This window comes from Momordica charantia (genome assembly GCF_013281855.1).
Source record: "Momordica charantia cultivar OHB3-1 chromosome 5 unlocalized genomic scaffold, Mcharantia_2.0 BLBB01000005.1, whole genome shotgun sequence".
Lineage (NCBI taxonomy): Eukaryota > Viridiplantae > Streptophyta > Magnoliopsida > Cucurbitales > Cucurbitaceae > Momordica > Momordica charantia.
In genome coordinates this window covers 6,406,277-6,433,431 of record NW_028275163.1, presented here as the reverse complement: position 1 = coordinate 6,433,431, position 27,155 = coordinate 6,406,277, and the positions used below count along the sequence as shown (strand labels likewise).

At 35.7% G+C, this 27,155-nt stretch overlaps 2 protein-coding genes and 1 long non-coding RNA gene across 9 annotated transcripts; 1 reads left to right on the top strand and 2 right to left on the bottom strand.

The window, feature by feature from the left end:
• The first annotated feature begins 442 nt into the window (after window positions 1-442).
• On the top strand, window positions 443-7,421 carry LOC111009380 (uncharacterized). 2 transcript variants are annotated; one of them, XM_022282442.2, is made up of 9 exons: window positions 443-639; window positions 786-951; window positions 1,591-1,802; window positions 2,809-3,090; window positions 3,746-3,868; window positions 5,859-6,000; window positions 6,631-6,728; window positions 6,931-6,967; window positions 7,073-7,421. In XM_022282442.2, the coding sequence occupies exons 2-9, from the start codon at window positions 819-821 to the stop codon at window positions 7,189-7,191; spliced, it is 1,146 nt and encodes a 381-aa protein (XP_022138134.1). In that variant the 5' UTR covers window positions 443-639; window positions 786-818; the 3' UTR covers window positions 7,192-7,421. The 2 variants fall into 2 exon arrangements, with proteins under 2 accessions (XP_022138134.1, XP_022138133.1); XM_022282441.2 differs by having other exon boundaries at window positions 444-639; window positions 5,859-6,003.
• A 1,583-nt stretch (window positions 7,422-9,004) lies between these two features.
• LOC111009194 (ENTH/VHS family protein) lies at window positions 9,005-19,086 on the bottom strand. 6 transcript variants are annotated; one of them, XM_088123545.1, is made up of 15 exons: window positions 18,869-19,086; window positions 18,686-18,783; window positions 17,012-17,097; window positions 16,816-16,867; window positions 16,304-16,383; window positions 16,143-16,221; window positions 14,897-14,980; window positions 14,630-14,775; window positions 13,628-13,978; window positions 12,921-12,962; window positions 12,694-12,789; window positions 12,448-12,626; window positions 11,078-11,220; window positions 9,920-10,766; window positions 9,005-9,806 (listed from the first exon to the last, which is right to left on the bottom strand). In XM_088123545.1, the coding sequence occupies exons 3-15, from the start codon at window positions 17,044-17,046 to the stop codon at window positions 9,346-9,348; spliced, it is 2,595 nt and encodes an 864-aa protein (XP_087979671.1). In that variant the 5' UTR covers window positions 17,047-17,097; window positions 18,686-18,783; window positions 18,869-19,086; the 3' UTR covers window positions 9,005-9,345. The 6 variants fall into 6 exon arrangements, with proteins under 6 accessions (XP_087979671.1, XP_087979669.1, XP_022137872.1 ...); XM_088123543.1 differs by having other exon boundaries at window positions 12,694-12,792; window positions 18,869-19,085; XM_022282180.2 differs by having other exon boundaries at window positions 12,448-12,602; window positions 18,869-19,085.
• Window positions 19,087-22,596: 3,510 nt separating this feature from the next.
• Window positions 22,597-25,316, bottom strand: LOC148211198 (uncharacterized). Its single transcript, XR_015790712.1, has 2 exons — window positions 25,186-25,316; window positions 22,597-25,058 (listed from the first exon to the last, which is right to left on the bottom strand). It is a non-coding gene; the product is annotated as an uncharacterized LOC148211198 (long non-coding RNA).
• Window positions 25,317-27,155: the final 1,839 nt, after the last annotated feature.

Genomic DNA, 27,155 nt, shown 5'->3' with positions numbered 1-27,155 from the left:
GGTTCTTCTAATAAAAAATATTTTATTTGATGTAATTTTATTTTAATTTTTATTATATATTAATATTAGAAAAATTGTTATGATAAGAAATATTTAAAAAGGTTTAGTACAATAATATATTTGTAATTGGTTAAAAATGGAAAAGAGGTATATTAGTAATTATGATATATCTGATTCCGATTTCGATTCCAGTTTTAGTAAACAATATCAAATATGAATTCTGATTACGATTCCAGAAAATTTCTAGTAAATAACATTAATAAAATAACATTAGGATTCCGTTGATTTATTATGATTGCAATTAAGTAAAGTGGGACGAAGGTTTAAACTTTCACAACTGATTAAATAGCTTAATCAGCTGAGCTACGTAGAAAGAAGGGAAGATTCGAAGACTTTTCTTTGGATATATTTTTGTTGCTTTCTATAAATAATGTAACATCGCGAGTCAGTTGAACGTACGGAAACAGGTTCGTTCTTCCTGTATGTAGCGACCAAGAATCGTTGCCTTCTGTCCTCACACTGCGTATTTCAATCTCTTCATCGCACCCATTTTCGCCGTCCCGATTTGCAGTTGCAGTCTCCTTCCAACTCCCACTCTCTCCAATTCTTCACTCAAGAAGCCGCCCGCTCCAACCATCGGTACGCTCTCTAGTAGTCTACATTCTTAAATTCTTGCATTGCTCTGTTAATTGCCACTGCGCTCTAGCCAGGGTTCCATGATTTTCTAATGTAAGCGGTTTCTCTTCTTCGTTCGCTGATGATTGGGCCACCGGAAACCGTTGTAGACTGCGTAAAGATAGTGAGGAAATATTGGAGTCATGGGAGAAGCTCCTGCGAAGGCGCTTCGGAGGATTCTGGATTCGCCTGGGGTTCATCTAGGTCCTGCTTGCTTCGATGCTCTCAGTGCTAAGCTTATCGAGAGAGCTGGATTTTCGTACTGCTTTACCAGCGGTCTGTGCTTCTCTCTTAATCAATTAGCATCCGTTTGGTAATAAGTAGAGGGACGTTAGAGGGGTAGAGGATTAGACAAATATTGAGGGGCTATTCCAAGTAGTTGGAGTTGGGAGAGGAAGGGAGCTCTCAAATTTCTTCTCCATCTTTGTGATTTTTCTACATTTTATAACAGTATCAATTTGGTTTCTATCAAATTCTGTAATTACTTCTCTTCTATAGGCAGATTTTTTACTAGATTATAAATAAAGGTCGTACTTTTCAGAAAGGATATACAAAATTATCAACCATTTATTACTTCATATAGCTTATACTACACAGCGAAGAGTTATCGTAACATTCTGCATAATTGGAGCATGTATAAATTCCTTATCCAATCTAAGTGCAGCTTAACATATATGCTACTTGGCTAAACGTTGCATCGTGTCCCAAGTCTTACCACCCAAAATAATGAACATGAAAATAATTACCTAACGGAAATCTGATGAGAAATGTTGTCTAAATTTTCGAGGTTAATAAATTAGCTACAATTTTAGCAGTGCGAGAAAATTCCTTTTATCTAACCGCATTGGCCTAGCTTTCTTCATAGTACTCTAAAATGGTTACTAAAACTACTGACATTACTTTGGCTTCATATAGGATTTTCAATATCAGCTTCCAGATTGGCACTGCCAGATACAGGTTTTATGTCATATGGTGAAATGTTGGATCAAGGGCAACAAATTACTGAAGCTGTATCAATTCCAGTCATTGGAGATGGGGATAATGGATATGGAAATGCACTAAATGTAAAGAGAACTATTAAAGGGTTTATTCGAGCAGGCTTTGCAGGGATCCTTCTCGAAGATCAGGTTCTTTTACTGTATGGCGATGACCTTTTTGAATAATTAAAATTTTTAATCTTTTATGTATCAACATGATACTTTGTTTCTACGGAAGGAAAGAGTTCTGCATGAGCTGCTTTCTTGTTAGGTGAAACTTTTTGGTCAGTCCCAGTTATCACTTTCTCTTTGTTTCAGTCTTTTGGATGTTGGATAGATGAGAAATAGAGAGAATGGGAAGAATAGAGGAGGAGGAGGGAGAAAAATGAGATCACTAGTCCCCGGTCATCACTCAAATACTTCGTTTGTGTAAGGTTGAACTGAAGTGTAAAATATCTTGAACTGAACATTTCTTGAACACTTAAAGACTCTAAAATCATATATCAATATAATTCCATGCATAACTTTAATTGTATTATAAATATATAAAAACAAGGTTGATAAATGTATAAAACTATAAATATTTCTGTAGTGTATACGTGCTGCATCATACTGTTCATAACATAATATCTCTTAGCAACTTATTAACATTGACTCATTTCCAGCTCATGGTGAGGTGGATGGTGATTGGTAGTGAATCTTCATATCAGACCTGTGCAGTTGTTTCATGAGTTAAAGATTACAAAGATGTCATATTAATTTATTATTCAGTTTATTAATTTTTTTAAAAATATGATTCCAATGCCTTTGGTGGACCTCATGTTAGGAATGTCAATTTTCCCCACAGAGATAAACCTGCCCCTGTCGAGAATGGGGAACTTTTTCCTGGGTTTAATTGAGGACAGGATAATCTTTATTTTAGGAATATTCTTTGCATTGGACAAGAAGTAAAGATCTTGGAAACAAAGCCACATAGTTCGGTTTCAAAATTTTAGGACTTTACATTGATTCTTTTTCAGTGTACTAATAAAAAAAGTGGTCATTGGATGTACTGTCTAGCACTTCTATTCAAAAAGAAATCTTATTTTTTCATTGAAGAATTTGCTTAGTTATCTAGGAGTTAGGACTCATTGGTTGACAAGATTATCATGGCAAGGTATCACCAAAAGCTTGTGGACATACACGAGGCAGGAAAGTGGTGCCTAGAGAAGAAGCAGTGTCGTGTATAAGAGCAGCTGTTGATGCTCGAAAAGAAAGTGGCTCTGACATTGTTATTGTGGCTCGAACTGATGCTCGACAGGCCGTGTCCCTTGATGAAGCACTTTGGAGGACGAAGGCCTTTGCTGATGCTGGAGCTGACGTTCTTTTTATTGATGCACTAGCTTCAATAGAAGAGATGAAGGCTTTCTGCAAAATCTCTCCTGAAGTACCTAAAATGGTATGTTCGAATTTCCTTGCTATAAGATGCAAGTGAAGTACTTTTTTTTTTGGATAGGAAACAAATTTCATTGATAGCATGAATATACAAAAAAAAACCCTATCACAAAAAACTTCTCCAGTTGGATATGAGAGAATTTAAACTGTAGCTGTTGAAAGAATTTACACTTTTGCACCAAGATAAAGCCAAAAAGATAATAGAGTCCATCATTTGTTGGAGCGGATGCAAGTGAAGTAGTTTGAACCACATTCTCATATTGAGATGTTATTACATGAATAGTTTGACATGAATTACTTTTAAGCTGCAATTTATGGATTTTCTGATATGAAATTACTTATAAGTTGCAATTTGTAGATTTTGAAGTGAAAGGTTTTCAATTCAAAAAATACCTTACCATTTTTACGATTTATGTTCTTTGTCAACATTGCAATGAATTACAGAATGATACGAATTTATCATAAACAATGTCGCATTTCACACAATAGAGCTGGCATCTTGCATCTTGCATCAAGCATCATTAGATATCTGTTATTAGTTTCTTCAATTCCTTAAATTATGGCACATCTTGGCATCCTTTTCATGTTGCCTTTTAATTCTAAATGTTATAAATCAAATGAAAATTTCATTGACAGATACTTCTCTTATATCTTTTTAGGCCAATATGCTTGAAGGAGGAGGGAAAACACCAATCCTCAATCCTCTTGAACTTGCGGAAATTGGATATAAGGTTGTTGTTTATCCTCTGTCCTTGGTTGGCATCTCAATTCGAGCAATGCAGGTAGCATGTCTTTCTACACCTATAATGTGCACTATAGAATTGATCATTTATGAAGTCTTACAAGCGGAATTATAGTTGGGAAATCAAGGACAAAGTTACACAACCCATAGAATAAATCATACTCAAGCATGGTCGTACGAAATTTGATTATCCCAATCCATTTATTTCAATATTTGTAATATCTTTTGTATACAGAGAGAAAATTGATGGTGGTTCCTCATGTTTAAAATGTTTAAAGAAATATCGAACTTCCTTTGTTTCCTGCATTGGCTTCCCCCATCTATGTAGGCCTAACAATCTAATTTATTGTGCCCCAACAAATTACTGCATTGTGCTCAAAATTTTGGCTTATTGAGGAATGATTGAGTTTAGTGCTATACCATTAAAATAATGGAAGGACGAAAAGGTTCTTAGATTACAATCTTATGCAGCAACTTTTATAAGGTTGATATCGTAGATAATAGATTTTAGATATGTTACAAATTTGGAAATCAATCAGGAAAACAGGAAGGATTGTTTCGAAAAGGGGTACTTCAATCTTTTGTGATAGATTTCAGAATTGTTACAAATTTGAGAATCAATCAGGAAAATGGGAGGGATTGCTTCAAAATGTCCAAAGGGTACTAGTCTACTAGATGAAGGTTCTTGATAGGATTACTATTAGGATAGAATTGGGGATATTATTAGGATATCAAGGGTATATTAATAATTGAGTTAGGGGGTTTGGTTATAAATAGGGGGAGGGGGAAAGGGAAAGAATGAAAGTAGGCAATTAGTGAGTATGGTTTAGGCTTGAGTAAGAATACTCAAGAGAGGGGAGGGTCCAAGTACTTCGAATTACTTGGGAGTTATTGTAGTTTTGATATTTGTTTACATTTCAATATATTTCTAGTTTGGGTTGGACGCTGCCGTGCATGAAAAGATATTGAAGATTTTATGAAACATGGAAATGAGAACATTGGATCTGGGGAGGAAAGGAGAATGATCAATAAAGTCTTGAGGAAGGTGATGATGTGATGTCTAATTTGTGAGATCTTCAGGAAAGGAGAAAGGAAAAAAGAAAAAGAAAAAACTAAAGGTAGATGTTTACAAAAGGCCTGCCCAAAGTATTTGGATGGCTTAGTATGTCCCAGGGATCATAGATTATTTGCCAAGTTTGTTTGCTCTGTGGGAAACTAAACAGCTTCTACATTTGGCTGATATAATCCAAAGAATATGCCATTATCTAGTCTGAAATCTAAGTTGTTCTTGCTTGTGTCTAAAAATGAAGAGAACCTTAGTCACTTGCTGTTTCCACGTCCCTACGGGAGCAAAATATTGGGAACTAAAAGCAATGCCACTTTGTGGGCATGGGTTGCAAAAAGTGCTGGAATATTATGGATCAACATGATCAAAGAACCGTTATGGAGTTTGTGATGGAAAGGAATTATCAGATTTTGAGAACAAAAAACTGAGTTTAGAGGAAAGACTGGAGATTATCAAACATTATATGGCCTCTGGTGTACTCCCAAAGTATTTAGATTTTATTCAATTAACACAATCAATTCTTGTTGGGGATACCTTATTATTATCAATTCTCGGATTTTCTTTGATGGGGTAATCTTTGGAGAACTCCCAAAGGAGATTAGTCATGTAACTTTTCAAATCAATTATTTTAAAAAGGCTTGGAACATCCTGAAAAAAGATTTAGCAGGGTTGTTTCAAGACTTCTTCGAAAATGGTATTGTCAATAGTAGAACAAATGAAACCTATATTTGCCTAATTCTGAAAAAAGTTAGAACTTCTAAGGTTAGTGACTTTAGACCGATTAGCCTAGTCACCTCTTTACAAAATTATTGCCAAAGTTCTTGAAATAATAGTAGTTTCAGCTCAAAGGTTAAAAACCATTGCTCCTTGTTTTATTTTTATTTTATTGTTGCTTTTCACCTTACACTTCATCTATATGTTGAGTGCTTGCTAAAAGCAATTGTAATCTGTTAATTTATTGCAGGATGCACTGCTTGCACTTAAAGAAGGTCAAATACCTTCTGAACGCATGCCATCTTTTGAAGAAATGAAGGAAATACTAGGTTTCAACAGTTATTATGAAGAAGAGGAGAAATATGCTTCTGCTGTTAGCCTTCCTTCGCAAGGTGGTATGTAGACCTTTTACCCCAACTATTGTGCTGTACATGAGAATTGAAGGAAATAATACTTATCTTTGACAATGGATTCAATTGCTTGACCTTGAACAGATAATTGATTAGCATTGAACGCTTTTTACCTAATTTCAAATTGATGTTTATGAACTATCTGTCAATGAAGCCATCATATTTCCTGTTTAAGGCTCATCCAACTTTTTAAAGTAAAATTACGTTTCTCGTAGAAAATGAAAAAGTCAGATTGCAATAGCTGATCTACAGTAAGCCTTTCAAGCTTTAATGCAAGCTCATGATTGTTTCTCCTGCTTTGTTAGCCACCTGAGGAGGACCAATGTTAGGATGAATAGCAAGTTAGGAAAAAAATTGCTTACGTTTTGTTATGTAGTTACGTAATTCAGTAAAGATTTTCTGGTTCCAATACCAATTTATGGAACCGACCTAAAATTTCATACTACTTATTAGATCTGCCATTATTTGATATAAAATTAAGGTTCTTTGCCAGTGGGAAGTAGCATAGACAGTTAACCTATGGTTGAAATGATTCAAAGCTGAAAGACCAAAATCATCAAGGTAAAATTGTCCCTGCAAGTACGCCTGACTTATGCAGTAACTTTGTCGCAGATGGATCAAAACATCCCTCTTCTGGCATCTTGTCCCGGAGATTGATGGTCAAAATAACAGGAAAAGATGGACTTGAGAAACTTGATGTTAGGATTCCTGTAAGTGTTCATAAATATCATATTTATGATCTTTAGATGTCGCCTTAGATTGTTTTCCCAATATTTTGGTATTTGGTCCGAGTTGATGCATCCGTGTCCACAATCTTTAAAATTGGTTGTACTATTCAATTCCAGTCCTCTGCCAAAGTTGTATTGTAATGCCAGATTTTCTTTTGAGAAGTTCTGTTTTTACCCTTTTCAGGCGGGATCTTTGGATGGAGTAGCAAACATAGTTCCAGGTAGTTATTTTTTTTTCGTTGAAGTCATTAAGATTAAAATTCCTTAACATGTCCTTAAGTTGACATGTTATAAACAAAATAAAAATTGTCATGGTTGGAGCACAGCTTTAGGAGGCGTAAACATCAAGGAACTGCTGAACGATGCAGCTGAGGAAGTAGGAGGAAAGCTGTTGCTTGATTTTATTGATAAAACTGGTGACCGAATTCACGTTTTCCTGGAGTAACTTCGTTCAGTTCATTGCAACTGCCATGAAAACCTGGAGATGAAGGAAGGTATCTCAACCGTAATATATGCTCTGATAATTTGCATTTGCTTACAGTGATACCGCAGGACACATGTAAAGAATAGGTAAGCAGACATGACTGTATTTGTCTGTTAATAAGCGGATTAGTAAGCAAACACAAACATCTTTGTCTGTTAATTACTGGATTATGAATCTCTTTTTATGTTCAAGCCTATTCTAGTCGTTATTCGTTTGGACTCTTATTGTAGCGAGCCTTGAAAATTCCCTTTGTTAGCAATTGGCAAGGAATAGGCTAGGACCAAAATACCAGTGATAGACTACTGAGACAAAGATGAGTTGTTAGAAATATTGAGGTAGGATGAGTAGTTGGTTAGATCCTGTAGGACTATATATGACGGTAATTGAAGTACTTAAAACTAAAGTGATGTTGGTGGCTCTTTTAGGGTCAAAGTTCTAGGAATTCCTGTCTAATGAAACTAGGGATTAATATTATGAATTCAAGCTAGAAAGGAAGTATAAAGAAAAGTTGCAATGAATTCATTCCGTCTTCAAGCAGTTATAAAATAATAGTTGAGAAATCATAAGCTAGTGGGTAGAATTTGATATCGTTGGGGCAATTCTAGTGCAAGATCACCAACCAGTCCCCTACTACAAAGTTTTGTCTTTAAAAACACACTAGAGAGAACCTAATGTAAACTGTCAACTATGTAGAATGGAGGCGTCTTTTAGAAAGGAAATTCCTTACTCTCTACTAAAATTTTTGTAATGCCTTCTAGAGAGATGTTTGATTATTATGGAGCATTGGTGTTAGCTAATATATGCTACTTACTTGCCTATCCATCTTAATGGTCCATGTAGGCGACAATCCATTCCCATAGTGAATAATTACTTTTCCTCCATCTAATATAACTCGAGTTGAATATGTTAAGTCAAACATGGTTCAACGGATAAGATAATATATCTTTTTTGAGGTAGATCCAATTTGCCACTTCTACACATTTGATGAACAAATACTGTATGTGTATATGTATAATTTAATCCTTAGTGTTTGTGACTTTTTCCATTTCATTTCAACTCTGTTAAATCCTTACCAAGGAGTGTGAACTTAAAGATGAGTGTGAACTTATTTAAAAAGAGTACTTTTTTTAATAATATGAAGTTATCAATTGTTAGTATAATAATATTTTGGACAAATTGAACTTTTGGCTTTGAAACTTAAACAAACGTTTCTTGAAGATATAAAAACATTAGTCTTTGAATTTTAGGAGATGGTCCTAAATGGTCATTTAATTGGATTAGCCTTTAGTTGACTTAATCAATTTTATTGTAGAATGATATCAAATGGGGCGAAAAATTTATTAACTATCACTTTTTTTCCTCTTCCTCTCGACTTTTTATCTCTTCCATCTCTTGCAGCACTCGCTACTGCACCAACTACCACTTATCGCCAGGCTCTTTAACGGTAGAACAAAGCCACATTTTCGCCTTTACATGTATCTATTGGTGACTTTCTCCTAGAGAACAACATAGTTTTAGACTACTTTTAACAGGTCTTAGATGACCCCACTAGAGTCTTCCAATTTCCTCTGGTGAATTTTGAATCATGCGTGAAGGCCAGGCTTGAAAAGGCATAATGTAGAGTAGTTACTAGAACAAGGGAGAGATTCAAGCCCTAACAAAGTGATTACTTCTAAAGGGATTTACCAAAGTGCGTGAATTTTTCTTCTAAAATCATTCACAGAACAATTAGACTCTTTCAATCAGTAGACTAAAAAAATATGAAATATGAACGAGACATAAACTTTGACCATCGTATTTTATTCTTTAATTTGTATTCAATCAAATATACAATCACCAGAAAGTGAAAAGGGAAATGATAACAGAGATTAACCTCATTCATACACACAAAATTCAAAGCAGAACACTCAACCCACAAAGAATGAGTAACAGGAGATGATCTGGGAGAATACAATGACGATCAGATGGAAATATATTAGATTGAAAAGTAATAAAATCTTGGGTTGGATGCAGACCTTCGAATATTTTTAATGCTGTGTCCTATCTAATCTCATCTTATCAACCTGGTAAACAAGCAGCAGCTCTGCCACAACTCTAAAAAGATAGTCTGATATGTCATCGGTACCCGCCATACGGTGGCTGTTGAGGGGCATAGCCACCACCACCCATCATTGGGTTGTATACTCCGGGCATGTTCGCTCGAGGTTGCTGCATCGGGACTCCTTGTTGCCCCATACCCATATTCATCCCCATGCCACCCATTGGTTGATTCATACCTCCATAGCCTCTCATACCTATACCCATGCCCATGCCAGGATTGGGGCTCATACCCATACCCATCCCCATGCCACCCATTCCAATTCCCATACCCATGCCCATACCTGAACCCGACATTACGTTTGGCGGAGGCCTTAGTGCACCAGCACCGGCTCGGCCTATCCCAGAACCAGATCCCATGGCTTTACCCATGTTAATGGTAGATACAACTGGAGCTGTACTAGGCTTCTCCATCCTCTTCTCCTTCCTATTGAGGGCTTCAAAATCAACACCAATATCTGCCAATGGGCTGGCTTTAGCTGCACATGGGAGAACTTTTTAGTCTTCAAGAAATGAGGAAGATCCAATATGTTCTTTTTTTTAGACGTATGATTAAGTCCAGAAGAATAATCAATAAAAGCAAGATACTCACGTCCAGATATGTTTAGATTGACAAGCCCTCGGCTTAATGTGTCAGACCATACTGTAGATTTGGTCTCAAACTTGTTCTTTGAAGCTTGAGATGCAGTTGAAAGTGATCCAGCCGAAGGAGGAATTTGCTGGGAAGCCATGGATGTGTAAGCTCCTGCTTCAGGATGAAAACTACCCGTAAAATTGGTGTTAGATTTTACAACGGGAGAGTTTTGGGCTTGGTAAGATGCTTGAGAAGCTACTGGAGCTACTACAGAACCCTGTGGCAGATTGAAGTTCCCGCCAGCAAACTGAGTATGCGGTCCTGTAGTTTGAAGCGTGACGTGAGAACTTGTGGGAGCTACAGAACCATCCTGAGCAGATCCAAAATTGTTGGGCCGTGTATTATTAAGTGAAGTATTTGGAGGAGCCATATATGAATTGACATGAGCTGGGGTCCCTCCCTGTGGCTGTGGAATGAACATCCCATTGTTGAACTCTCTTCCTGGTACTGTTTGATTTTGAAAATTCACAGGAGCTACATTTCCAATGTCTTGCGGAAAATGCTCCCCAGTTACAACTGGAAAATGTGGCTGTACTGGTGGGCTGTTAGATATTGCAAGTCTGGGCTGTGAAACAGCAGCAGGTAAAGATTCAGGAGGAAGGAGATTGGCCAGTACACCGATGTTTTGATCTTGTAGAGACTCTTCGCGAGGATGGTGCAAGTTTGCTTGTGATTGAACAGGTACATCTGTTGCGGAATAAGTTGGTGCAGAAAATGACTGCCCACGGTGAAAATGTGCTTGACTTTGGACATCAGAGGAAGAAATGGCTTTAAAAGGTGAGTCACCAAATGGGTCTTCAAAAGTCTGCTTGAGCATAAAAAGTTGCAAAAAAATATCAATCTATGCCAATAGTAATAATGGTGATCTGAGATCCAATTATACATGGTAGTGATCTACCCGGATTTACGAGAAACGTAAAATTTATTTGTTTATCACACCATAAAAATTTATACCCTCCCGCTACATCTACCAAACTCTCTCTAATGCCAGCAATAAAAGTGATGAGAAAAGTCATGGATGCACAAGACCAAAAAAATTGCTTCATGCAATGATACACAAGCATGCATAAGCAAAACAGAAATGAGTTCAAGATCATTTCAACGCCTCAACATTACCTGATTTTGAGTATGGGGACCCAAACCAGAGCTAGTCTGAGTATGAAGCTCAGGATCCACCGTTGATGTTACTGGTTCAACAGGCACTATGGCTAAGGCGTCGAGCAAATCTGTCTTCGAACTGTTTGAGGTGGTTGGAGCAGCTGAGATAAGAAATAGTAAAAGAAAACAAGAAAAAGATCTTGAGTACAAAGCACAAATAAAGACCAGAGGAAAATGCAATATGATGGAGACAATGCCATGTACTTTAATTCAATCGTATCTGATGTGTTACTAGAATTAAGCCATCTTTTGATCTTTTCTTAGCATATCAGCGATTGAGATGTTACTGTCAATGCAAAGAAATGCCTTTGATCTTTTTCTTAAAAAAAGAGAGTTAATTGAAAGGATTGAGAAAAGGAGGTAATAAATATGCTCAGACAGGATGGCAACCCATAGCCTAGTAGCCTCACTTTGCAGCAAAGTGGTATCTCCATAATACATTATCCAAGTCTTCTGATGCCCTCTCTCAGAAAAAACACTAATAAGGAACCAAAAACACACATGGAGATCTCTGAACAATCTGGTGTTATTCCTCTTCAAAGTAACCAACCAATAGAAAAATCTTGATCTACTTAAGAATTTATTTTAGCTTTCCAAAGTTTGGCATGGCAAAGGTGGGGAGGAAGGGATGTATTGGGAAATCAAATGGGCAAAAGAAGATTTACAAAAGAAAGTGTCTGAAAACTCAGGAGTACATCTTTTAGTTGGACCCCCACAAACGTTTCCTTATATACTGATCTTTCTTTTTACAGAGAGCATTTCTAATCAAAAGATAAGAAACTGGAAAATTATTTGAAACATATGAAAGATGAGGATGCGCAGTCCTACAATATTCCTTTTCAAAATTCCCAATAAAAACAAGAAAATCTCTTTTTGGAATTTTATCACTGCTGACAAAGAGAAGCCAAAAGAACTATCCTACTCTAGGAAGTGCTCACGTGAAACAGACAAATTTTCTTTTTTTACCTTTTCTTGCTAAAGATAAGAGACGAGAATTAAAAAAACAATGGTACGGAGAGAAGGGGAGGTAGGACTAGATGGCCATTCCATTCCCAACCCAGGCAGATAAGAAGGTTACATAAGGCCTCTCAGCATGACTTTAAAAAAACAGTATAAAGTTCTATCTTTCGTCATATACAGTAAAATAGACACCAAATTTCACTTGTGTCCAAGCCATTCCCACATCTTCCTTTAATCTCAAAAGATTCTCATCCTCTCTCCTTAAACTCCCACAAGATGTCTAAGATAGTCGAGAAAAAGAGAGAGAGGGGTTTGGGTGGGGGGGTGGTATGCTTTACAGGAAACTTACAATCGAGTGCTTCCCATACCTGGAATAGAACCACGGGGGTCAAATTCATCAGAACCATCAAATTCCTGGGTACGCGGGGATCCAGTAGTTCCCTGAGTAGGTAGCTGGCTTGGAGTACTTGATGAGGGAGGAGGAAAAGCTCTTGAAGCAGTAGTTGCTGGCGCTGCGACATCCCTGTTTACAGATACAGTATCCCAACTGAAGGGATGGGTGAAAAATATCAAAAGCAAAAGTGATGGTCATATCTTTGGAGTAAAATTAGTACCTTTGACTAGGCACAGTGTTCCCAGATTCACTCACAGCTTCTTCATAACTAGGAGGAGCACCAATATTCTGTTCTGAAAATTTACGTTCAAGCGGCCTACTGAAAGATTCAAAATTTGTGATGCAACATACGTACCTCAAAGTCTCATCAAACAGTACCACTAAACTGCTTCCGCATTAGAGAAATATAAAATGAACAATAAAATTACATGATTGAAGAGAACTAACCTTCCATCCTGAGATTTCTCTTCAGCTCTAGCACCACTGTTGCTGCAAGAAGAAAGGGAACATAGGAATAAGTGCCTTCCAGAAAAATTATACTTATATATAGCTTCATATATATGCAAAGAATGTTTCTTATCTAAAAAGAAAAAATATAGCTTCATATTGCATATTGCAAAATTGCAATGTTTATTGCAAGTTTTCATTGCAGAAGACTTTAATGATTTAATAAAGTTTGCATCCCTCAGAATGTGAAAGAGCACAATATAGGAGAACTTAATGTACATTTCCAACAAAATCTGCATGTCAAGCTAAAAAAAAAATATGCTCGACTCTTTTTTTATAAGCAGGCTTGGTAAGAAGAGGGCAGATGGCAAAAACTATTGGAATTTGTGGGAGTCCTATTAGGAATATTAGTTTGTCAGTATGAATGGGTAGTATGGTAATTAGTATGATAATTAGTTAGGGTGAGTTGTTATAAATAAGGGTAGTAGGGAGAGGAGAAGATCATCTTGGAGAATAGTATTTTGGTAGAGGAACTTGAGAAAGTTCTTGGAAGAGAGATAGCCCTCTCGAAAGTCTATCGGTATTGTAATTACTCTTTAGTATTACAATATAGTGTTCTTGTGGTTCTTGTAATCGGGTACCTAACAGAATTCACTAATATTATAGTTATCTAGCATCAACATATTATATCTGCAGCATATTCTTACCGAGAAGGAATTTGACCATCATCATCATATGTACGTTCTCCATTTCTGTCAGAGCTCCTGCTCCTTGAACCATACTGATCATCAATGCTTCGGCTTCTTCCCCGATAATCATCATCCCTATAACCATCTCTGTTATAGCGTTCTTCATAATCACGACCATAGCGATCCATGTCACGGCCGTATGACTCCTCATTTCTGCCAGAATGATCATAACCATATTCTCTTTCCCTTCCATAGGAGTCAACACTTCTGTCTCCATCACGGCTTCCATATCGTCCTTCATAGCGGTCCTCATATCCTCCCCCTGAACTTGGTCTATACATACTGCCCATAGATGACGCGTTGCGAAACCTGTGTGGTATCATTACATTCATAAAGTTTTTAGAACTATTCCATGAAAGCTAATAGGACATTTTTATGCGACTTAATTGTGAAATACATTATAAAACAGATTAACTAATGAAAGAGTATTAGAAAATACAGACCTATTTGAAATAGATGAGAAAATAAACATGATATGTATGTGGAAACGGTATTTTATTTTTATTACTTTTTTGAAGGTGACCGTATTAGACAACTGAAAGAAAGTATTAGCAACCTACACCCATAATAGTTAGTTATTATTATTATTATTTTTTATGAGATACCCATAATAGTTAGTTAAAATATTTAGCAATAACAGTTAATAAGCAGTGTATAGACATTCTATGAGAAAACAAATGTCAAGTTTGTTTTTTCCTTTTGCTGGGGGGAGGGGGGGTATTTACTGTTAAAATTAGCAGGAAGTTTAATATTTGGGTCACTCGGATGCAAAAACACTAATCTCGCTTGTTGGAAGTATGGGTATATGAGTTAAAGTAACCTGAGGATCAGAAATGATAAGCAGGCACTAATAAATAAGATTATTGGTGCAATAGATAAAGACAAACTAAGAAAAAATGAACAAAAGAATGAAACCTGAACAAAACTATAGATTAATCAAACTTCTGAGAGTAGACTCACTTGTCCCGATTAGTAGCAGCTTTCTGTCTGACCTCAATAATTCTTTCTTTATCATTTACAAGGGCAACAAGATTTTGAGATTTCTTTCTCACATTGTTACCCTGGTCCCTCCCACTGGAGTCGATGTATTGAAAATCTGATAAGGTCTGTCATCCAAAAGATGATTGATTAATTAATAAAAACCAATCACATTTCAAGAAAATCAGAGAGCTGGAGTGAATATAGCTGGTAGTGAATTGAGAATGAGGAAGAGAAAGAGAAATTTACCGATATCTGATATGAATGTTCTCTAATGTCATCTATGACACGCTCCGACCCATGACCCACCAAGTACTCCAAAACAGTCAAACCCTGAGAAAGATTTAAGTTTGGATAGGAATAAAGGAATAATGGGCATTCTCTCCATGCAATCATCTCATGCAACCATCAGTTCACAGGATCATTAGCATTTGAAAGTTTTACAAAACTAGCAACTTTTTTCACCTCATAAATGGACTCCACATTGTCATACATTAAGCAGAAAATTACTAGATTATACGATGGAAATGAAGGGGGCGGTTCTGTTAACACATTTGGTATAGGTTAACAATTTCTTGTTTCTCGATCCCAAATGTTTTTATTCGTATAACTACAACGGAGCTTGAAAAACCATTAGAGAAAAAAGTCTGGTTCCTCTGCTGCCCAGGAACATCAATTTTTTTTTTTTTATTTATAAGAAACAGACTGATGTATTTAAAAGAAGGCAAAGGACGAGGGCACCCTCCCAAGAAACCACTTAGTAAGAGCCTTCCAATTGTTAATTGTCATAAAAAAAGAATGGAACCACGAACAATTAAAAAGCAGGAAAGAAATCAGTTTTTCTAGTGATTCTGCAGCCTTCATCCAACTAAATGGGCACTTCAAGCCTCCGCCCATTCATTAACCTCTAGTAGATGGATAGAATCACAAGGCCTTATTTGTTTTATTACAGGAGAAAAACATCTTCCCTTCTTTTGAGATGAAATTGAGACCATGAAAACCTCTAGCCATGGAATTTGAAACTTAAAAGTGAAATATACCGCCAATGAAATCATCTTCCCTTCTTTTGAGAAGCTTTTTTCAATGGGAATGTGGCAATAATATATTTTTTTCAAACGGGCAACTCGAGTCTTGGGCTTCATTATTAGGGGATTGTTACTCATTTATCTTGGGTACACGAGCAGTAATATTTATTGAGAACTTTATGACTGAACAATGGGAAAGACAAAGATGAAAAGTGAATTGATTAAACAACTTCTTGAACAAATCGAATATTGGCTCCTGGGGAAAAAATGATAATTTAAAATATTCGAAGTCAAGGCTATTAAGATTTCTAACAATAACCGAAAGCGGTAAAATACGATGATTGGTGAGTGGAGGAGTTCATTTTATTTTCAGTGAGGTAGAAAGTCTGAAATAAATACCATAACAACAATCCACAACTAAGCACCACTCAGAAAGATATTACTGAAAGAAAAACAGAAAAACGGCAAACCTTGTAGACATGCCTCCAATTCTTGCCAGTATCATTAATCCGCTTCCAGAGTATTCCCATGATCAATTGATATTCATGACTGCATGGACATTTGGAATAAGTTCTCCCCTGGTGTAGAATATTCAATCTAAAAGCATCCACAAAAGCAAGCCTATGCTTACTAATTTCTAGTTGCCTGTGCTATATCTGCAAGAAGGGTTCCATGAGGACCCCAAGGCTCATTGCTAGTAGCATCTAAAACCTGAAAAGGGGAAAGAAAGAAAAAGGTAAAAACACTGTTTCATATAAGTCAGCGTGCAACTAGAACCCATGCTATGAAGCCCGCATTTCTGTCCTTTTTTTGTTGTTGTTTTTGTTCTTTTTTATAGGACTGTGAGAAGCATTTTTACAATGAAATTCATGATATTATAAGTCTCAATCACAATACCATCGTAAATAACTTTTTGTTAATTATTTAATGCAGCATCCGTAGCTTTGCAACTTCTTAGATCCCCAAGAAATTGTGCATCAATTATGTTGATAACTGACCTCAGGGCTATCATTGTGGACATGAGTGACCAATGAATCTAAACACTAGTTTTCTCATTTTAAGGAAAAAAGAAAAAAGAAGAAAAACAACGAACCTAAACATGATCACTTTTAGATAGAAAACAGAGGAACTGAAAGGGTGTACCTTCTGCTCTATTTTAGGAATTTTGAGCACGGTCTTATTGACCTCTCTCTTTCTGAAATGAAAGATAAAGGGAACCTTTTAGTCACATCTAATGCATAAAGTTAAATTCACAGGATCAATGAACAAATGAATTTTGATGAGACAAGACAACTCGTTTATAATTTTAAGTAATAATCAAGCTAAGAATATAGCTTACAAGTCCCTAACGGTTTGATCAAAGGCCTTCTTCATCCTAGCCGGTAATTTCAGTTACAGCAACAAGCAGAAGCACCCCTACTTCCCCTGTTCAATTAAATTGAATCTTTCGTTAATCTACACAGTATTGACACACATTCAAAAGGAGATATAGTTATGTATATAATATGTAATAGTTCAAACTTGAGAAGAGACATAGCAAGAAGATCAATGATCTGTATATCAGTAGACAGTAGTAACGTTCTGGTGAATGCACGTTCCATGCTGCAATGAATGTCATGTGGAAGATTATAAATTTTACCTTAAACTGAAGCCGAAGGAAAATAAACCAATCATTAGTCCAGGCCTAAGTGGCCCTGTAACTTTGAACTTCAATCACCAAATAAATTTGAATGATTGGAAAAGTCAATTTTTTTTTTTTTGGGGATGAAGAACCATCTTTCATTGAGATGGAAGTTCAGAAGAGAGGACAACAAAAAACAGAGACACAAGAGCCCAAGAACGAAATCAACAACGGCTACAGAAAACAACTCCAATTGTTAAGAATGAAAACAACATATAATTAAGAAAAACACAAACACAAACAAAAACAAAATCTTTGCAACACCCCAAGGAATGGGAGGCACATTAAAGTAAGAGCTTTGAAAGCCTCCTTCTAAGTCATATTTTTCTCTAGTTAGATTTTCCAAATAGTAACAAAGAAAGCCACCTGCCACCAACCAAAGAAATTGTCCATAATTACATAAGGGAGGATGGACAAGTACCTTCTCCATCATATCCGAACTAACACCAAAAGTTTCAAGAAATAACCAAATTTTCATAGCAAGATGAAGTTACTGAAACACTAAGGACAATGGGAGATGGCTTATGGGATCCTAAATTTGCCCTTTACTCACAACAACCGTTACCTATCCAACAAAGCGACAATCATATTTGCTCACAAGAATCCTACCGTGAAGTATCAAGCTCTAAACGAAAGCGGAATAGCCTCTAAGCTAGGAGGGTAAAGTTCTTGCTTGCCAATTTCTCTATACGCAACCAGCCCACATTGCACCATTTGGAAACAGCATCCCACCTAACAAGATGAGACCTTCCACCTTCCTCAACCACCAAAAAGTTCCTCATGATTCAAGGAAAGTCATGATATTGTTCCATTACATTCAATTTTTACCATGCTATAGACCTAACTTATTCCCCATACAATTAAAGCACCCTGTTTTTGGCTAATGCCCTTATCTTAAGCCCCATTATTAATAATCTCCTAATCAGCGACGTAAATGATCTGAATTGGAGGGTGGCCACATGTTGACTTTTTCAGGTAGCTCTCGAGAGATTTATACCACAACTGGAAATTGAAATGAAACTTCCCCCATCGAAAAATTCACAACACAATGCTAGAAGCAATTATCCCAACAGATCTTCGGACCAATGAAACAAAACGAAAAATTAACATCAAAACCGATAAAACACAGCTAAAAGAACAAAAGACATCCCATATGTTACAATCATTACCAGCAATTTTACACGGTCAGAGCAATTATTAACAAAAAAATCTCCGCACGAGAAAAGGTAGTCACAATGAAAGACAAACATTGCAAAATCCGCAATATGAAAACAAAGAAAACTACACGACATTGGAAACAACGAAAAAAGGGTGTAAGCATAGGAATCTTACAAGACTAAGGACGAAAAAAAGAGAGCTGAATCAACTGTTTGAGCAGCAACCCAGAAATTGGAGTGCAAAAATGAGCAGTAAGAAGGGGTCAAGTAGATCTGAATCACAACCCAACAACTAAAAATCAGAAAGAAACGAAAAGAAAGAAATTTGACCGTATTCAAAATCAAAACAAGACCGAACCTGATAGAATCGAGCCGATGGAAAACAGAAGCCCGATCTGGGGATTGAAAGAAGAAACTTCTGGACTTTGTTTGAAGCTGGGAAGAATTAAAAAATGTCGCAGTTATTGGAAGAGGAAAGAGAGGGAGCTTCTCTCTCTCTTTCTCTCTCTTTTGAGAATTGGGTGGAAATGAGAGGAAGGTGAAATGGGCAAAATTTGCGAAAGACAGCGCAATTTGCACAGCTGCAGGCACAGAATAATAAAAGCCAAATGGGCTTTCGAATCAATCACGCATACTTATTTTATTTGTAATTATGTTCTCAATTCTAAAATTCCACCTAGTTATTAACTTTCCATGTTTTCTCCATTTAATAGGTCAATTTGCTTGAGGATGATGTTACGAATAAGGTTTTAAATATTGATAGTCGATGAAAAAATTAGGAAAATTGTAGTCGATAGTTAACATCTTTTATATATTTTAAAATATGAAACCTGTTTTTTAGAATTTTCAGTATATCATATACTCATATTATATCAAATATATACCCGATACATGTATCAGTGGTAAGATATATTACATGTATATATTTGGACAAAGTTGTCATTTTAAAATTGAACTTTTATTTGTTAAGTGTTATATTTGAAAAAATTATATGTGGTTGTTATTTTACTAATTTTACTAAATGTTTTTTGCCGCTAAAAACTATTTAATTTAACAAATAAGTATTTCATCATCTTTAAATAAATTAAAAGTAATTAATATTATATTATGTATATATTAGTGAGATTTTGTTGATATTTTTCTTATTTTGTCATTTTTGTTTGTAGTATTATGAAATGTCGATTTACCTCTTATGTCGATGTTGAATCCATGAATATCTGAAAATATCAATGGAAATGTCGATATGTCGATGTATATTTGTTTAGTACAACATGCAGGGGTGGATGTTCAAACTCACAACCTCTTAATTTGAGATATATGTCAATTACCATCGAGCTATGCTCGCTTTGATATGTCGATGAATATTTAATACCATGAGTATAATCAAGATTTTAAAGGTTGACATTGATGGAAATGTGAAGATCTCAATTTTATAGAAATGATGGTGAAAATGTTTGATCTTGACGGATATTTCTGAGAAAATTATTAAAAAAATCAAAACTAATATTTAAATTAACAAATTAGCCTTTTACCAGTTTTAAATAAGTTAATTTTTTTTTATAAAAATATGTTAAGAATGGTATATTAAGATTATGTTAATATTAGTGATATTTTGTTGATAACTTTTATATTTTGTCGATTTTTTTTCTTTTCTGCAATAGTATGGAAATATCGATTCACCTCTCATGTCAATGTCAATGAAAATGTTGACATATGATGAAAATTTAATAGCTTAGATATAACTCAACTGATTAAGCCATACACATACACAATTTGACTACACAATTTGACTAGAAAAATCTAAGGTTGAAAATTGTATTCTGTATTTTCTTCCCATTATCAAGAATTGTCATAGGAAACATAAAATTCTTCTTAATTGATGAGTTGCAGTGGTTTATGCATTAGTTGAACATATTCCAAGCTTTCTTTACAACCGAATCTATCTTTTCCTTTCTTTTCTTTGAATATTCTATTAGCACTTCCTCATGAAGAAAATTCTTTCTTCATCTTTCTTTTCATTTTCAATTTATATGGAGGGATGGCTGGAAGATTTGAGGGATAAGTTGGTCATTTTAATGTGTTAGCACGTAATTTATGTTGACCTATCATCTTTTTTCACATCTTTCTTCTTTTCTGTCTTCTTTTCTTTTAAAAGACAGCTCGTTCGTTTTAAAAGACAACTTGTCCGTTAACCTAGGTGTAGTTTCACTGGTTAAGACACTTATTTCCGATCAAAAGATAGTAAGTTATAATCCCCACATCTACATATTATAGTAAAAAAAGACAATTTGTTCTTTTCTCCATCTAATATTACTGCAAGTTTGTTATAACATCTCCAAAAATGGTATTTTAACATGAATTTACATGGTAGAGAGTTCAAAATAAATGATAAGAAAAACTTATGTACTAAAGTGAGAGCAAAAAAAGTAGGAAATATAGCAAAATAAAGCTAAGGACAATATTAACCATACTTTGAAAGCAATCCTATCAACATGTTGATACGATCTTATAACATACTTTTTTGGGCAAATTGCAAAAACCACCCCTGAAGTATGGTGGTCATTACAATTACACCCTTAAACTTTCAATTGTTAAAATTAAACCTTCGAACTTTTATAAATGAAAAAATTAAACCCTCAAACTTTCAATAATAAAAATTAAACCCCTAAACTTTCACATATGATAAAATTGCACTCTCTAATTCAAAAATTGTAAAATCTAAACCCTAAAATTTTGAAAATTTGTATGTATTTGACAATTGTAAAATTAAAATTTTTTTTTTCTGTTCGTGGATATTCGATTTTGCAGACAAACAGTAGTTCACAAATGGGAATATGCTCAATCATTCATTAACTTGTGAGTGATTTAACCGAACAGTGGACATTATTTTCCATTTCAAGTTTCAACATCAGATCTTGAAAAGTATCAGCTTTATTAATTACCTATGCGTACAAATCTATGCCCCAAAACTTGGCGGGGTTATTGGTATTTCCTGTCAATTCCGCCGATAGAATTATTATTCATGTCTTCTTTTGTAAGCTTAAACTTAAAAACTTTGAGCAATCTCTCGGATTTCGACGTCCCTGAGAGCAATTTGAGCAATACTAGGCAAGTCTCGAGGAAAAAAGCTTTATAAAAATTGTTTGCAAAATCGGATATTGAAGAGCAAAAAAACTTCATTGAATTCAAAATTAATGAAGATCGAGAATATTTTCGGTACATAATATGGACGAAATTGTAAAAAAAAAATACCATTTAAAAAAAAAATTAGGGTTTAATTTTAATTTTAATTTGGAGGGTACAATTTTATCATATGTGAAAGTTTAGGGATTTAATTCTTACTATTGAAAGTTTAAAGGTTTAATTTTTTCATTTATAAAAGTTCGAGGGTTTAATTTTTACAATTGAAAGTTTAAGGGTGTAATTGTAACGACCACCATTCTTCATGGGTATTCTTCATTGTAAGTGAATTTCTTAATATGTGATTAATCCTAACTTTTGGGCATTTTTTTTATATACTTCTATCGGGTAAAAATGAAATGTTACGCAAGCAAATTAAGCCACATGGTTTGTGTGGGAGAAAACAACTCGGAACGGCTGAACACATCGGATGATATCTAAGTGCATCGAGAATGGGGTCGAGCACTCCTAAACGTCTCATACAAATGATAGCTAGCACACCCTATTCCCAAATCGCAATACCTGAGGCACCACTCACGACGCTATCACGCCCTCTATCGCAGTATGTGGAAAGGAGAGAATGACAGTGGTTCCTCTAGACCCTTGGCGTGACATATTGCTCCCTAGCGGACACCTGAGATGGGGGTGGAACCCCCTATTGAACAGGTTTCTCTCTCTCCATATATTAGGAAGAGAAGAGCTCTAACGAAAGTAAGGCGTATTTTCGTGCAAAACTCCTTGTGAGAATCTGGCACATGTTGAGAAAATATATATATATGCAGTAACAATAAAATATCTCTATTTCTCAACCAAGAGCAATCCAAATCTAACTAGTATTTTTCCCCTTTCACAGTTATGAGCAAGTCACAGTTTTATCAATGCAATAAAGAAAATACGAGATAGGGATAGAAAATAAACACCAGAAAAATATACTGATTCACTCAAAGCTCGGAGCTACGTCCAATCTTCTGCAATATGCAGGTTCCACTATAATGGGAAGATTACAATAGGCCTCACTTCCACTAAAATGCTCTCTAGATGCTACAACAATAGTCATCTTGTTTCTAAGTACTACAACAATAGTTACTTAGGGCTATAGAATGAAAAACCTCACAAGAATCGCGAGAACGGATTGCTGACGACGCTCTACATGCCAAGATCTCGTTTTCCTATCTTCCTCCGCCGGTAAAAATGGCCGCCACCAGCCTCTATTTTTTTTGCTTCTGTAACGGCTCACATATATATGTAAAGAAGAAAAGGAAACTTAATAGAGGAGGAAAACTAAAGTCGGGCTTTATGTTTTTACTTGGCCCAACAACCATTAATCCCTTTCTTTCTCTTTTTTTTTGTCTCCACGTTTCCCAACAATCTCTCACTTGAAGACAAAACATCAATGTTGCCTCCCACTGCAACAACATCATCGGATCATCTTGCCAAACAACTAAGGTTCCATCTGTACTTGCCTTTAGACTGGGCAACCTACGTGGTTTTGTCTTCCAGACATAAAAGACACAGCCACGTGCTCCCACTCGAACTAAGTGGTACCTCCCAACGCTTCCTTCTTCGATCATAACCAATGACTCTCAAAGAAAGAATTCTTCTTCGATGACTTGACACTCCCACTCCAGTCTGTTACCAAGCTAGAGACTTCAAGCTCGACCTCAGCACCAACTGTGATCTTATTCTTCGATGCATCTTTTCGTCTATGCGACTTCATCAATTCGTTGAACCGTCTGACAACTGGGGCTATTACCTAACAACCAACTGAACTATTTTTCTTTCTCTGACCTCCCAATTGTTGAACTTGAACTGATGGATCTATCCAGGTTGTCAATGCTGCTGGTTCTTTCCTATCTTCATCTAAACAATCTGCAACTCTGTGCATCATCTGTCTCTCTGATCCTTTGGCAACATCAAACCATACTGTGTACACTGTATATGTCCTGTGGCCAACAACCACCAACTCGAATCCTCTAGTGAGTTTCCACATATTTCCAGCAAACTAACTTCTGTAACCATCGTCATCCAACTTCCCTGCAGATATTAAATTCATTCTGATGTTGGTACGTACCTGACATCTCGCAGAACCAACTCAGTCCCACTTTCGATCTTCAGATTGATATCTCCAATTCCTCTGGTCTTGGAGAGCCTACCATTTCTCATCCTCACCATGCCATAGTTGTCTACAGTAAAAGATGTGAACAATCTCCTATCTGAAGAGATGTGTACTGAAGCTGCATTGTCTACTACCCATTCTGATGACTGGTCCACCGACATTATGTTACTCTCAACACAAACAAGAACATCATGCACAACTACATTTGCATTTGCATCTAGCTTTTTCAGATCCTCTTTAAATTTTCTACGGTGCCTCTTATAGTGGCCCTTCTTGTGGCAGTAATAACATTCGATTTCTCCATTCTCATTCCTCCTGCTATTTTTATATTGTCTATCATCATAATCAAATTTTTCTTTACCTTTATGAACAATCAATGCTGAGCCAGATGCAGAACTAGAAGTAGATTCTTTTCCACTCTCTTTCCTACGAATTTCTTCAGCAATTGTAACATCACAAATTTCTGTAAATTTTAAACTCTTATCTCCTAACAAATTAGACACAGCCGTCTTCATCGTTTCCCAACTTTCAGACAAAGAAGTCAACAATAAAATAGCATTCACCTCATCACTAAATGTAATCTTAAGAGATGCTAATTGATTGATTAAATTAGTGACTTCATTTATATGGGAATTAACAGAAGCATTCTCATCCATACGAATGTTAAAATATCTTCTAACAAGATATACTTTATTATTGGCAGAGGGTTTTTTATACCTGTTCATCAGTGCATTTATCAGACTTATCGCCGTGTCTCATTTGCCACAAGACTCGCTACAGTCATTGATAGACCCAACCTGATAATTGCAACTGCCTGTTCATCCATATCTTCCCAATCTTCAAGCTTCATTCTATCTGGTCGTTCCTTCAACGCTTTGTGCACCTTTTTGCAGGTTAAGTAATCATTAATCTGCATTTTCCAATAACCAAAGTTGGCTCCATCTAACCTCATAATCCCTTCGAAATTTGACTGCTCACCAATTCCCATGACTTTGAACCAAAAGCTCTGATACCAATTGTTGAGAAAAAATATATATATGCAATAACAATAAAATATCTCTAGTTCTCAACCAAGAGCAATCTAGTAGGAACTAACTAGTATTTTTCTTCATCCACAGTTACGAGCAAGTCACAATTTTATCAATGCAATAAAGGAAATACGAGATAGGGATAGAAAACAAACACCAGAAAAATATAATGGTTCACTCCAAGCTTGGAGCTACGTCCAGTCTTCTGCAATATGCAGGTTCCACTGTAATGGGAAGATTACAATGAGCTTCATTTTCATTAAAATGCTCTCTAGATGCTATAACAATAGCCACCTAGCTTCTAAGCACTACAAAAATAGTTACTTAGGGATACAGAATGAAAAATCTCACAAAAGAATCGCGAGAACAGACTGTCGACAAAGCTCTACAAGCCAAGATATCGTTTTTCTTTCTTCCTCTGCCGGTAAAAATGGCTGCCACCCACCTCTATTTTTTCTTTGCTGCTTTTGTAACGGCTTACATAACCGCTCACATATATCTGTAAAGAAGAAAAGGAAACTTAATGGAGAAGGAAAACTAAAGTTGGGCCTTATGTTTTTACTTGGCCCAACAACAATTAGTCACTTTCTTTTTCTTTTTTTTTTCCTCTCCCAACGGAACACACTCTCAAGTAGACTCTCCCCCTCGAGATTGTTACTGCTCTCTCATTCTTTTTGCCCCATACTACTCGTTTGTCCATACTTGAGTTATAACTTAAGCATCAGAATGCATTTTCAAAGCACCACACTGATGCAAGATTTTTGTGTGTTCAAGTATCAAGTTCTTTTAGACGAAGGCATACGTGGTGCTTATAGGTATCTCACCAAAAAGTCGACATCAACACATACACTTAAAAAAAAAAGATTATATTTTATGTAGTATAATACAATCTTTTTCTCTCATATGTAGTTTGACTTGATATAAGATTTGTTCTTGAGGTTGAATTTCATAAGAGATTTGAGATCTTCGATCGTGAGCTTCAAAAGGTCTTCAATCTGCTCAAGTTTTCCTAAATTCTAAATTTCTAATTCTAGAGATGATCCACATGAAATAATTTGATTGGGTTCATGGCTTATGCTACATGGCAAAATTTGATTGAATTAATTTATGTATCACATTATTTAATTTGTAGTATTTTAAATTTAGAAACACCGGTCAAACTTTGATTGATATCCATTTTAACCGGATATAATTTTGTCTTTTCAAGTACAACTTGACACAATATGACCAGACTAGTTTATGTTATCAATCGAGTTGATGTTAAACAAGTGATATTATTTGATTTACTAACTTGATTTTAGTTTAGTTTGGAGACACGATAATTTATAATTGGTCGTAGATTTTAGTAATCTATTTCTGTCATTGCTTTCCACGAAAATCTAAAGACCCAATCTAGAGAACGACGCTGTTAGATACAAGAATGTATGCTACCGTCACATGGGAAAGGAAATTGCTCTCTTCATGTGATGTAGGAATTTAGTGCCAAGCCACCTCATTTACATATTTGGAAACCAGAACAGGGAATATTAATTAATTAAATTTTTATTAAATAATGAGACCCACCACAAGTTTGAGAATCACCCTTCTGAAGAATGAAAGAATCCAATTCTCATAAAAAAAAAAATCAATTCTATTTCGTTCTTTTTTCCCCTTCATTTTTGTGGGGTACATAATACTTTTTAAGAAGAGCACTTGTCCACCGACCAGCAATGGAAACTCCTACTTTACTTTTGTTTTGATGCAATTTATTTTTAATGGTTGAAAAATATTAATGAGATCCACCATACTTATTAAATACAATACAAATATATCAATAAAAATAAATTACATATGAATCTCTCAAAAAATAAAATAAATTTAATATAGCTCGACGGTAATTGACATGTATTCGTATCATTATCCTGCCCTCAAAACACACCTTGTCCTCAAGGTGTGGCTAAACTAAAATATTTTTTTTTAACACGCACCAGAGTTTAAAACCTAGCCTTGCAAAAATCCAATTAAATCGGCTGCTATGGTGGGGCGGTCATGAGATGTCAGTGGAAGGTGGCAGCAAGATGGTGTGGCTGCTACTCGATGCAGGCGATGGTTGACGATCGGTGATGGATAGCGGTCAACAACGGTAGCCGCAGTGACAGCGATGGACAACGATGGTCGAAGGCCGTTGTTGAAGGTCGTTCGATCCCCATATCCAAATTGTTGTACTAGAAACAAAGTAAGAGATGAGTTTTTTTTTCTTCTTTTTTTGTTTTTTTAGTATAACAATTTGGAGAAAGTAAGTAGGAGTTTCTACTCCCAACAAGTAAACAAGTTTTTTCCTT

Bases quoted from the DNA above. Each gene is read 5' to 3' on its own strand.
- LOC111009194 (XM_088123543.1), bottom strand. From the start codon at position 17,046: ATGAAGAAGGCCTTTGATCAAACCGTTAGGGACTT. The intron at 12,963-13,627 runs GTAAGAATATGC...TTCTTCTTGCAG, and splicing joins GATGGTCAAATTCCTTCTCG to CAACAGTGGTGCTAGAGCTG. The intron at 11,221-12,447 runs GTATGGGAAGCA...TTCTTATCTCAG, and splicing joins CCCCCGTGGTTCTATTCCAG to CTGCTCCAACCACCTCAAAC.
- LOC111009380 (XM_022282441.2), top strand. From the start codon at position 819: ATGGGAGAAGCTCCTGCGAAGGCGCTTCGGAGGATTCTGGATTCGCCT. The intron at 6,729-6,930 runs GTAAGTGTTCAT...TACCCTTTTCAG, and splicing joins AACTTGATGTTAGGATTCCT to GCGGGATCTTTGGATGGAGT. The intron at 6,968-7,072 runs GTAGTTATTTTT...GTTGGAGCACAG, and splicing joins AGTAGCAAACATAGTTCCAG to CTTTAGGAGGCGTAAACATC.